The sequence below is a fragment of the Hemicordylus capensis genome, chromosome 2, assembly GCF_027244095.1.
Source record: "Hemicordylus capensis ecotype Gifberg chromosome 2, rHemCap1.1.pri, whole genome shotgun sequence".
In the NCBI taxonomy this organism is placed as follows: Eukaryota; Metazoa; Chordata; class Lepidosauria; order Squamata; family Cordylidae; genus Hemicordylus; species Hemicordylus capensis.
This window is the reverse complement of record NC_069658.1, coordinates 284,016,590-284,029,956: the sequence shown is the minus strand read 5'-3', so window position 1 is coordinate 284,029,956 and position 13,367 is coordinate 284,016,590. Positions and strand designations below refer to the sequence as shown.

The 13,367-nt window shown below is 40.4% G+C and overlaps 1 protein-coding gene across 5 annotated transcripts in view; it reads left to right on the top strand.

Annotated features, from left to right (window-relative positions):
- The window catches only part of CNTN3 (contactin 3), a 397,708-nt gene that overhangs the window by 278,401 nt on the left and 105,940 nt on the right, over positions 1-13,367 (top strand). For all 5 annotated transcript variants that reach the window (XM_053297700.1, XM_053297698.1, XM_053297696.1 and 2 more), the window contains exons 4-6: positions 8,144-8,347; positions 9,718-9,820; positions 10,395-10,579. In XM_053297700.1, the coding sequence (XP_053153675.1) occupies positions 8,144-8,347; positions 9,718-9,820; positions 10,395-10,579 (492 nt within the window). The remainder of the gene's footprint in view (positions 1-8,143; positions 8,348-9,717; positions 9,821-10,394; positions 10,580-13,367) is intronic.

The window sequence follows — 13,367 nt, the reverse complement described above, 5'->3', positions numbered from 1 at the left end:
AATTTCTGCTGCGAGTGCAATCCACAGCCCAGGAGCAGTTGCAGAGAAGGCCCGATTCCAAGTTGCCAACAGACATACTGATCTCAAGATGACCTCAACATGCAGTGCGGGTCATACAGAAGAAGGTACTCAATAAGGTAATCCCGACCTAAGCTGTTCAGGGCTTTAAAGGTAATAACCGGCAATTTGTATTTTGCCTGGAAACATATCGACAGCCATTGAAACGGTTTTTAAACAGGCATAATATGTTATCTCCAGGTTACCCCAGCGACCAGTCTGGCTACCAAATTTTGAACTAAATCAAGTTTCTGAACTATGTACAAAGGCAGTCTCATGCACAGTGCTTTATAATAGGCAAGCCTGGAGGTTTCCAGCTGTTTGGAGATCATTTTCTTCAAAGAATGGAAGAAACCGTCAAATCAGCCGAAGCTGATGGAAAGCACTCCAGGCCATAGTCTCCACTGAGATACCAGAGTGAGCCCTGGATTCAAGAGCACTCCCAAGCTGCGTACCTGTTCCTTCTGGGAGAGCATAACCCCACCCAGCACAGGAAGATCTAACTCATCTCTCAAAATTCTGATTCCCCACAATGAGCATCTCCATCTTGCTTGGATTCAGCTTCAATTTGTTGTCCCCCAGCTAGCCCATTACTGCCTGTAGGCAGGCATTTAGGGAACAAGTGCCATTTCCTGATGATGACGATGACAGTGACAGGGAGAAAAAGATTTGGGTGTCACCAGCATACTGATAACACCCTGCACCAAATCTCTTGATGACCTCACTCAGTGGTTTTATGTAGATATTAAAAAGCATTGTTGACAGAATGGAGCCCTGAGGGACTCAGCATAGTGTAGTGGCTAGAGTGCTGGACTAGGACCAGGGAGACCTGAGTTCAAATCCCCATTCAGCCATGAAACTAGCTGGGTGACTCTGGGCCAGTCACTTCTCTCTCAGCCTAACCTACTTCACAGGGTTGTTGTGAAAGACAAACTCAAGTATGTAGTACACTGCTCTGGGCTCCTTGGAGGAAGAGTGGGATATAAATGTAAAAATAATAATAATAATAGTAGTAGTAGTAGTAGTAATAGCTCCTATTTCAAAGAGGAACTGTCACCAAGCTCCACCATCTGAAACCTGAAAGATAGGAGCAGAACCACTGCAAATCTGTGCCTTCTATCCCCAACTCTTCCAGGTAATCCAGAAGGATACCATGGTCAATAGTGTCGAACACCGCCAAGAGATACAAAAGAACCAACAGAGTCACACTCCTCTGTCAATTCCCTGTCATCCATCAGGCCGAGACTGCCTCAATCCCATAGCCACTCTAAAGCCAGTTTGAAATGGGTCTAAATAATCAATTTCCTCCAAAACTGCCTGGAGCTGGTAGCCCCCACTCTTTCAATTACCTTTCCCAACCATGGGAGGTTAGAGACTGGACTATAACTATCCATCACTGAGGAATCTAGGTAAGACTTCTTAAAGAAGTGGTCTAGCCATTGCCTCCTTCAAACAAGGAGGCATCCTACCCTCCCTCAGTTATGAGGTAATGATATTAATTAGGCCACCAACAATTTCCATTTCCCTGCTAGAGAGAAGCAGCCAAGTCAGGCAAGGATCCAGAGAACAAGCGGTAGGCCTTACCACTCCAAGTAGCTTGTCCACCTCCTCAGATGTCACAGATTGAAACTGATCCAGTCTAATACTGAGAGAGGGATTGTTGGACATCCCCGTAATTGACTCTGCGGAAATACTGGAGTCCAAGTCAACCTGAATACAAGATATTTTATCTTCAAATAACCCATTAAAAGCATTACAGCAGAACTTAGTCTCCAGAGACAGAAGGAGCTTGAATTAAATTTCTCACAACTCAGGATAACTCTGCTGAACACAAACCTGTAGATGCAATGCACACAGACCAAAATTGGGTTTTTGCTACTCACACTGCTGCCACATAAACCTTCAAATGGGCTCTATGCTGTGTCCTGTCAGATTCGAGAGTTCTCCTCCACTTGTGTCCCAGTCTCCTAGCAGGGGAGAGGAATTTTTATTTACCCTTCCTTTCCTCTGCAGCCTTCTGTCCCCTCCCCCCACCAATTCTACTCTGCATGGTCCCTCCAGTTCCAGAAATAGATTTTGAAAGAAGCACAGAGGGCTGAAGGGGGGAATCTGGAAAAATCACAACCTCCCATCATGAATGAAAATGCTACTGTTCACCGAAGAAATTCTTAAAATACAACCCAGTAACTTTCTTTGATATGCAGGAGAGAAGGTGGAAAAAATACCACAACACCAAGGCTAAAAGATGAACTCCCTACTCCAAGGTCAGCTGGTGGATAGGAGATTTCAAACATATGTAGATTTAGTAGCATTTATCTAGAATTGCATACCTATTAGGTTATCGGTGCATGGCATAACCACAGTATAAGTTGTTGTAAGAACTTATTAGTCTACTTTCCTTGTACTGTCTCTACATCTGGACTAAATTTAGTACAAATCAAAGTCCGCAAGTTAGATCTCTTGCACCTCAAATGTCCATGTGTCTGCCCTCTCAGATCAGAGTGGATGTCATCATTACAATCTGCACCACTGAGGTGTCCCTGTGTATCACTCACTACAACTGTCCCTAATTTGGCTTAAATCAGTTAGACAGTCCACAAGTTAGCCCACTTACACCTCAAACATTCACACGTCCACCATCTTGGATTGGGGTAGGTGACATCATCACAAACTACGCCATTGAGGTGTCCCTATGTGTCCCTATAGCTTCCACAAATTTAGTTCAAATCAGTTAAGTGGTTCACACGATCCCTTTGAAATGTCCCTGTGTGTCACTCACTGTAACTGTTGCTAATTTGGTTCCAACGGGTTAGGCAGTCCACAAATTAGCCCGCTTGTGCTTCAGATGTTTACATGGCCACCATTTTTAATTAGAGTTGGTGACATCATCATCACACCACGCCATTAGGGCCTCCCTATGTGTCCCTACAGCTGCTGAAAATTTGGTTCAAATCAGTTAAGCACTTCACATGTTAGCCCACTTGCACATCAAAAGTTTACATGTCCACCATCTTGGATCAAGGTAGATGACATCTTCACAAACTGCACCATTGAGGTATCCCTATGTGTCCCTACAACTATAACCAATTTGGTACATATTGGTCCAACCGTTGCGAAGTTGATAGGGAAGACACATGGACACACAGACACCCACACAGAATGCCGGGTGATCTCATAAGCCTACTAGGGAAAGTAGGCTAAAAATGCAAAATTAAGCAATACCTGCCATCAGTGGCTAATATGATAGCCCTTAATTCTTAAGTGCAATATTACATAAGACGAAGAACTGAGACCTCTACAAAATTAATACAGGAGTGAGTTTAACAGCCATGGGAAGTACAGAAATGTGAAAATGAGGTAGGTGTACTAAATTGCTTAAAGCCATCCATTTAATATTTTGTGGAGGGGAAATGAAGAAGAAATTGAATATTTAAAAAAATATTATTACTGTTACTTATCTGTGAACCTTATATGCAGTGTCCAATTAATGAATGTTTCATGGAACTGGCTGTGGAGACCTCTTTTCTTCTTACTGCCTCATGGTGCAGGGCAAACCTGAGGGACTTATGCTTTTTATAAAGCATAAGAATTATTCATTTTTACATGTCCTTGCTTTTGGCCATCTAAAATGTCCTAACCTTATGCTCTGAATATGAAATAGCCTTGCCTTATGAGTATATAATTCCCCCCTTAAAATTATAATGATAGCTTAATATTTTATTTTAAATAAAAATGTTTTACGACAATAATGAGGTTGCTAAAGAAGTGCCCTGCAGTTAGGGGCTTAGAAACCATAAATACATATATCAGAAAAATAATGAGTTTCAAAGTTGAATGTAAATGTTTAATACAAGTGAAACGAGTTAGGATGGGACTTCTGCATCCTAAGGAATAATTTGTCTTCAGTATTAGTAAGGGAACAATGGCACCTTGAAAGAGTGTCATGTAAATTAATGTGGTCATTTGGAAATTCCCAAAAGTATAATGTTCCTAGTCTGATGGCTTATAGGCCACTTCCATCCGCAAGGGGCAAGATGCCTTTCGATACCAGTTGCAGGGAAGCAATAGTGGGAAAGAGGGCATGCCCTTCTCAGAGGCATTTCATGGGCCACTGTGTGAACCAGGATGCTGGACTAGATAGGCCTTGGGCCTGATCTAGCAGGGCTGTTCTTACATTATTAATATTGAGCATCAGTTATTCTCTAAGAATCTTTAAGGAATTTACATGTGAAGAGACAGTCCAATAGCAAAGAATAGTAAATTTGCTCTAGCATGATACGTAATAGTATCTATAACATTTGGAATAGCTTGTATTATATCCCAGCTTAAGCATGGAATGTTTTACCTATATTTCAAAGAAGTGAGTAAACTGTGGGCTAGTTCAGACAATATCACCTGATTGGCTTACACCAGTGTAGAGTGAAGCACCTGTACACACACATATTGACTTCTTAGTGTGCTTCTCTTTCATTGCATAATCACATGAGGTGTTGCAGCATTTCTTACACAATAATAAATTGTCCAAGTCTTGTGTAAGACTTGGATGGGTTTTTTGTTTTGTTTTTTGCCAATTTTACCAACCTGACTTTATTGAACCCAACGTTCTAAGGGTTCAAAAGGACCCAAACCAATATGTTTTGAACTGTTAATTGATTTTAATTGTTTTTATTTTGTTCTAAACTGCTCTGAGCCTTTTTTGGAAGTGCGGTATATAAATCAAATGAAATGAATGAATGAATGAATGTGTGGTTTCAGATCAGATCTGACCTGATCTGAATCCAATCTAATTATGCACAGGCCTATACCGTTAAATAATAATGTGGGATCAGGGCAAGTGTACAGAGGGTAGGAATATGCTCCTCCCCACGTGATTCAGCAGGCCAGTCTGGCAGTGTAATCCAAACTGACCCTGCATCTGCATCTAAACACAGGAATAATTAAAAATACAGAAAGGAACAGAAATAGTGATAATATAGCAACAGTCCACCAAGAGTGCATTATCACATGCTGATCTCCTGGGTTGTTTTTTTTTAAAGAACACAAGAAATTTGATGCATTGGCACCCAGACTGCCCCTGCCATGAGCACCACCACCACGAGTCCCCCCTGCATTTGGGGAGCCTCGTGTCGCTACCCTGTGCCCCACCACTGCCCTGTTGTGTCACACCACCAAACGTTACCTTATCTTTAGCCACCAATGTGTGCAGGTGAGGGGGGCGGGGTTGAGCCGAGCACGATGACGGCGGCGGGTGGAGTGACCACTGGGCCTGCCTGTCTGGCCCAGCAGTCCTTGAAAACTTTGAGGCGCTCCAGCACGCCTGCTCAGAAAGGAGTGCCTCACAGTTTTCATGGACTGCTGGGCCAGGCAGGCAGACCCAGTAGCTGCTCTGGCCACCACCGCCACCACGGAGCACAGGGAGGCCTGCTCAGCTCACCCCCCACCCCTCGGCCACACACATTGGCATCTAAAAATAAGGTAACTTTTGGCAGTTTGGTGTGGTGGGGTAGCAGCGTGGCAGGAACAGGGTGGGGGCAGGAGACCCCTGGAGGCACCCCTGGTCCCTTGGAGGCTCCCCTGACCGGGGAGGCCATGGGCCAGGTCCTCAAAGGTCCAGAGGTTAGAGCACCTCTGATCCAATGACATGGATCAGGGCAATGTGGTTTACCAAGTTAGTTGTACTGAAAACATTGTTCTATACAGACCCTCTTAACATCAACGGGACTTGCTAAGTAAATATGGTTAGGATTGTGCTGAAATATTCGGAGGTTATAGAAGGCAAAATATAAGTTTCCATAGGTTAGTGTACATTTTTAAAGGATAGAAAATGGTCGTGCAGACTATAATTTCATGCTTCTTGGTGCTCATAAGCATATCTGGGAATTCAGCAGCACAAAACATCTGATAAGAAAAGACAACTGTTGTGCATGGGTGTGCATAACGTTCCTCCTCCCTTCTCCCAGAAGCAGTTAGTGCTTTGACATTTTGTTTCTTTCCTATTTTCACTGAACTTACAAGCTTCTAGCACTGACCATCTTTCTGTTGCTGACCGTGTCATCTACCTAACTACATACTTGAATCCATACTTGTTAAAGAATGTTCTTTAAATCCTCCTAAATCCTCCTATCTAAAAAGTCCTCCTAAAGAATTCCTTTAAAAATGTTTTTACTCTGTAAAAATAAGTTATCTGCATAAAGGGCAATTTCCTGTTTAAACAGAAAAGTTTGTGGTTTGAGGAATTCTGTAGGTATAAAATCAAGTGGGGGGACACTTATTCTTATACAGATTTTTCTGTAGTCCTTTTTATGTTTTTACTATGAAAACATGACCATGTTAAACATTATTTTTAGCTGCTTTTGAACATTTTGGTAGAATATAATAGAAATTCTTCATTAATTCAAGATTAATTCATTAATACTGTTAATTAAACATTATACTGAAATGTGTATAATAATGTCTGTAACTCAAATGTCTTGAAAAACACCTTTGTATCTTTTTTGCTGGGAGGAGGGGGTTGCCTATGAGTAAGGTTACCTTTTGATGACCAGACAAGGAAGCCTTACAAAGGGTGGATTATCTTTTAATAGGCTAGTTAAAAAAACATTCTGGCATGATAAAATTCTTACACTGATTCCGAAGGCTTCCACACTGGTTTTAGTATCCTCACAAATTGGTTAAAATTCATAGCAATTATGAGTGCTTTTAAGCAAAGCAAATCATCTCTGGGTAGATATAAAGCTTAATGACCATAGCAGAGCATACAAATAATTGCATTGACGATATCAGTTGGGGAGGGGGGGAATCAATGAAACTTTTTAAAATGTAGTTGTTTCAACAATACTTGAAACTACCACTTGAAAAGTGTATTTAGAATTTGTTTTAAAAACAAACAAATCAGAATACTATTTGTTGGCAATTGCTCTTGGGTTATTGTTGAAAAATTGGTTCTTTTATTGCCTCAGTAGGCTTTTGATATGATCAAACCCAAAACCCAATGACCACACCTTTTAAAACTTTGAATTAAAAAAGTTTTATTCAAAGACTTGAGGCATATAGAATGGTAAATGTATAGCTAAAGATACATTAGGATATAAACATAATTTTAATATTCTAAGAAGCATAAAATATGTGGCATTTGAAGCTACTATTAAGAGATAAACTCCTGTGAATAATAAAATCCGGCCAATGTCCACTAGCCCTCTCTATACTAAATGTTTATTTATGTATTTAATATATCTAGTCTATTTACTAAAAATGTTTATTTATGTATTTAATATATCTAGTCTATTTACTAAAAAAAAAAAAAAAAAAGGCCTGGCTGGTTCACAATAAATTAATCTAAGCCCTTAACCTATATTCCTAAGACATTATGAAAAATCATATATATTCTTCTGGCAGTTTGAAGTTTTTTCAGGCTTCTCCAAAAAGAATCAGAACAAACTAAATTTGCTTTATTACTGCTTTTAATGTCTTCATTGTTGTTTTGCTGTTTTGAATATGTTATTATTTAACATAATTTTAATTCTTGAATTTTTAATTTTGTGGTCCCTTGGAAGCTTTCTGTGAAAGGCAGAATTGATTGTGTGTGTATACACACACACACATACATACACACACAACAAAGATAGATAGATAGATAGATAGATAGATAGATAGATAGATAGATAGATAGATAGATAGATCTATCTATCTATCTATCTATCTATCTATCTATCTATCTATCTATCTATCTATCGAGAGAAAATGAATTGTAGTCATACAATTCCTGCAACATAACATATTGCCCTAAGTGTTGTATAGTCAAATGAGGAGATATGAAATCATACATATGAATGTTTCCATGTGCTCTTAAGCATAAGAATGCTACTCTTCTTTGGAGATGAGAAAATGAGATGGGTGAGTTTTTAATGTGTTGTGGTTGTAAATTATTTGAATTGATTGAACTAATGTTTCATAGACTCTTCCAAAACTCTGTACAAGCAGGTAGGTAGTGTTGGGATTCAACTAGTTATGAATGTATTTTATTTTTATGATGATTTTGCATTACAGAATGAATCATGTTCATATATTTACCTTTATTGATTCTCAGAATTGTCTTATGCTTGGATCTTCAATGAATATCCATCATTTGTGCAAGAAGACAGTCGGCGATTTGTTTCTCAGGAAACTGGGCATCTCTACATTGCCAAAGTAGAGCCATCTGATGTTGGAAATTACACTTGTGTTGTGACTAGTACCGTAACAAATGCCAAAGTTCTTGGCTCACCAACACCTTTAGTGCTCCGGACTGATGGTATGTGTGTGTGATTATATTATCTATAAATTGTTTGTGTGTGTGTATACGTGTGTGTGTGTGTGTGTGTGTGTGTGTGTGTGTGTGTGTGTGTGTATCTATCTATCTATCTATCCAGAGATAGAGAGAGAGAGAGAGAGAGAGAGAATCACATGTACATGTTTTGGAATGCACAGTTTATGCATATTTTTAATTTGTTTATTTGTCATGTTTATATACTGCCTGATATGCGTATCCCTAGACAGTGTACATGATTGTTAAATACAACACATAAAAACAGTTTTACAGAGTAAAAACAATTGAAAGTTTTAAAATGATCTTAACTAAAAGCCTGAGAAAACAGGTGCATCTTGAGGATCTTTTTAAAGGCAGCCACATATGGAGCACATTCCAAAGCCCTGAAGCAACCATAGAAGGGCTGATCCCACCAAATGAGCCAGTGGTAACAATAACTGGATCTCCCAGATGATCTTAATAGGTGGCAGGTTTCGTAACAAAGGATGCTCTCTTTTAAGTACCCTGGACTCAAGCCATTAAGGGCTTTATAGGTAATAAACCAGCACTTTGTATTTTTCTCAGAAACATGGCAGTAGCCTGTGCAGTCCTTTTAGAACTGGTGGTATATGGTCTCTTTAGGTTGTCCCAGAGACTAGTCCGGCTGCCACATTCTGCACCAATTGTTGTTTACAGACTATGTACAAAGGCAGCCCCACGTAGAGCACATTACAGTAGTCAAACCTGGAGGTTACCAGCATATGTAACACTATTTAAAGGTCATTGCCTCCAGAAATGGGCATAGATTTTGTATCAGCGGAAGTTGATAAAAACACTCCTGGTCACTGGCAATTTTAGAACACCAAGATTTATGAGGCCTTTTGTCTTGCTAGCTATGGTGCTTGCACTTCCATTTGCTACATCCGTTATTGACATGGAATTTAAATATGTATGTTACTGAAAAGCAGAAGTGTTCATGTAGCATGTTGCAACAGCAGAGACCCTACAATAATTATGACGTTTTAGGCAACGGGTGATTATGTCTGTATTTATTACTGCTCTGTGTGCAGCTTAATTGTGCAGCACTCAAGAGATCTGCCACACTACCAAACTCAAATTTCTAGAACTGTGCTGCTGAATCAACATGGGCCTGCTTGGGCAGAGAAGCTGAATGTACATGCATGTGCTTACACACATGAATGAACAGAAGCAATTTCAGCACGACTTACATAGGGGAAAGTTTCAGAACTATTTTCTAGCTATTTTCTAACATATACTCCATTCTGTAAGATAAGATTCGGCAACTAGAGCACCAAATCTGGCCCACTGAAGAATTCCGGTTGGCTAATAATCATTTTCTCTTTCTGAAATAACAGGTATAATGGGAGAATATGAACCCAAAATAGAAGTACAGTTTCCTGAAACACTTCCTGCTGCAAAAGGCTCAACTGTAAAGCTGGAATGTTTTGCCCTTGGAAAGTAAGTCTGTACTGATTTGTATTAATATTGCAATAATTAGATAGTTACATTGTGCAATGAATGGATGCAGTGAAATCCTTCTGAGTTCTTCATAGTTTAAGTATATGGAAATAGTACATTGTCAGAATAGATTATTAACTAAACAACCTCTTGCTACATTTTAAATATGGTTCTACATTTCAAAGCTGGACTTTCTGTTGCCTTGTATAAAAATCAATATTATGTTTTATGACTAAATCATACATTTCATTTACAGTGGTTCTTTGCCTTTTCACGTGTTATGATTGTTTACCATATGAATAATTATTACTTTAAAAAATGGGAATGATTAAGATATAACCACAGGGGAAATATGCATGAGCACTATGAACCTAACCCCTGATGTAGTGGACTATGAAGAAAGACAAAAGTGTCTAGATTGCTGTAGAATTAATAAATAGTTCATCATTAGTCCCACAGTCACCTAACATTCCTAAAATTGCACCAAACTCCTTAGAATTTCCAGACTATGAAATGCTGTGTCTTTTTAAACAAAATGTTCTTATAAACTCTTGATTTAATTGTGTTGCTGTAGCCCAGTGCCTCGGATTAACTGGAGAAGGACTGATGGAATGCCATTTCCAACCAAAGTAATGCTGAGGAAATCTAATGGCATGATTGAAATTCCCAATTTCCAACAAGAAGATGCTGGTCTCTATGAGTGCATTACTGAAAACTCTAGAGGGAAAAATATTGCAAGGGGACGCCTCACGTATTATGGTAAGAACTGTCCTAATATAAAAAAGGAACGATTACAGCTTCATGAAAGTCATCCTAAATTTCTCCAAACAAAGAAGGGCTGTTTAAGTACTGTTTGTTTAATTTAGGCTAACCCTCAACCTCAAAGGCTATGACTTTAAACAGAGGAATGACAGTGGGAGTGGGGGGGGGACATTTTCTTTCTGGCTATCTTTCCACTCAAAACCACTCCTCTCAGCTGTATCTCATCCACCACAGGTAAAAAAGCAGCCTGGGTGGAAATTATTTTGTGAGTGACGAAAATAGATGGATTAAGCAGCTCCTCCCTGTGCCACCATTCAAGGTTGCAGCTTTCCACTGCCGTTTTTCATGTAAAAATAGAATTAGGAGGCTCTTTTTATATATCTTCTGTGTAATGTCTGGTTTGGCTCTTCACCACACTTATTTTAAAGACAACTAATGTGGGATTGTTCTTAGAGTACTTTCAAAGTAGTTTGGGAGTGCACCTGGATCCAGGCCTCCTCATGGATAAGCAGGTAGCATGGAGCACATTTTATCCACTTTGGTTTATTTACCAGTTATTTTCCTTGCTGCAAGACACGGATTTCACTAACGTGGTGCAATCCCTGGTCATTACCTGACTAGACCATTATAATGTGCTCTAGGTGGTGCTTACTAACAAAGTGTTTGGAAGCTACGCTTAGTATGGCAGCCAGAATAATTTATAGTGCTAAGCTCAGAGAGCATATAAAGCTGATTTTGTATGATCTTCATTGGCAGCATATTTGATCAAACGAATGGGTCCTCCAGTGAATTAAATTGGAGGAACTGTTGCTCCAATTGGGGAAACAGTTGCTTGCTGAAATTTGGAGGATTTATGGTCTTGGCCCATTAAGATAGGCTGTAAAGATTTGCTTATTTCGACAAGTTCTCAATGGCTAACATGCCTTTGGTTTCATCTGTTTCTGGTTGTTGTTTAAGTTCTGGTCATGTTTTCTTTTTAATTTGTTGTATTGTTTTTATTATTATTTTGTTTTGAATTGCTGTTCCCTGTGTTGAAAAACACACGATCGTCCTGGCAGGCTGGGAAGGCAAATGGGGAAGGCTGCACTTAACCTACCTTCCTCCCAGCTGACCAAACTTTCCTTTCTCAGCACACAGACAGCTCTGCTCTACACAGCTCCGTAAAGCATGGAGCAAAGCGGAGGGATCTGGGGCCAGAACTTGTTGTTCCAGAACAACAAGTTCCACCTTCAGGCATCCCTCAGTAGAACACATAGGACCAGGTCTCACGATCAGTGAGACCCGGTTTTGTCTACTCATGAGTAGGTGCCGCGTGAAGGCACGCCGCAGCTACTCACGATCGCAAAAAGCATGTTTGCAGGAGCGCTCGCTCCGCAAACCTGCTTTTTGCCAGGGGTTCTTGAGCAGGTTAGCCGCTCCAGAACCACCAGGCTCGGCATCGAGCCCGGTGGTTATGATGACCAACAAAAACCGGGCTAGCCTCTGCTAGCCCGATTTTTGTTGGTCGTGAGAATAGCCCCATCGTATGCATTTCCCCCATCAGAGAGGCACTCTGTGTGTCCGTCTCTGACTTCTTGGGATGCACACAGCCTGAGGAATCACACAATACCTGGTAGCCAGGATAAGGGGGCTAAAAGCTGGGTTTGTTAAGGGGGTTAGGCAGGTGCAAGGTGGAGGGATCCACAAGGATGCCGCCACTTCCATTGACCAGCCTATCCCTGCTTGGAGCAGCCCAGGCAGGGTTAGGCTAGTCATGAGAACAGCCTCATTATTGTAGAAAGATGGGTTATACATCTTTTAATAAATAAAAGTCCAGCTGCTAGGGGAAGTGCCAACCTAAAGTGCATTTTTGGTATGCCTGTTATTATTAATTTTTTTTTAATTTTATATTTTGTTTTTACTCTTCCAAAATACTGTACTTCTGGTACAAGAAGAGATTGATGCCATGTTTTTGTTTTGCTTTTTCCTTCAGCAGAAGGTATTTTGGATTGAATTCAAAGGTGACTAGCACAAGAGTTACATTCACTCAGGGGTGGGGTTCCAAGGTTTCTGCTCTGACTGCTCTCTCTATCTGAAGCCCCCCCCCCCATGATATATCCCACACCAAATCAAAGGATCCCTAGATCTAAGAATCAGCTTTTTGGGGAGCCATGAGGACTGCAACAGAGCAAAGGAGAAGAAAAACCTTGTTTCATGAACAGAGCACCACGTGAAATTCAAAGAACTTTTGCCAATGAAGGTTGTAGAAAATGATGACTACTTCTTCATGTTATCTTTTTTGAGCAGGAGCCAGATTGCAAGTCAACTTTGAAACTCAAAACTTCAAAAACATTTTGTGACAAGTATGGGCTCACAACAAAATGTTGCAGTATATCCCTGGTATCCATGTGTTACTCAGGTAACACACGAATACCAGGAGTATTAGACATTTTGGCAGGAGTTTTAGACATTTTTCCCCTCAGAAGCAGCAGGGGTTGTGACTGTCTTGAGGGAACATTCTTCAAGTGGAGAATTTTGCTGTTTTTTAAAATAAAGCCCTCCTTTTGCTGAAGCCCCACCACACCATCACTGAATTCAATTAGCTCTTTCCACCTGATGGAATATGTGCCTTCTGATTCTGCATACATTCCACTCCACTTAATTATATTTGAGGCTGTTCTCGTGAATGAGGCCCATTTGGGCCTCCATAACTGCTCATGGCAGCCATTTTCAAAATGGCCACTGCGCATGCGCAAATGGCCGGCCAGGCCTCACGTAGGCCATTTATGCATGTGTAGCGGAAGCC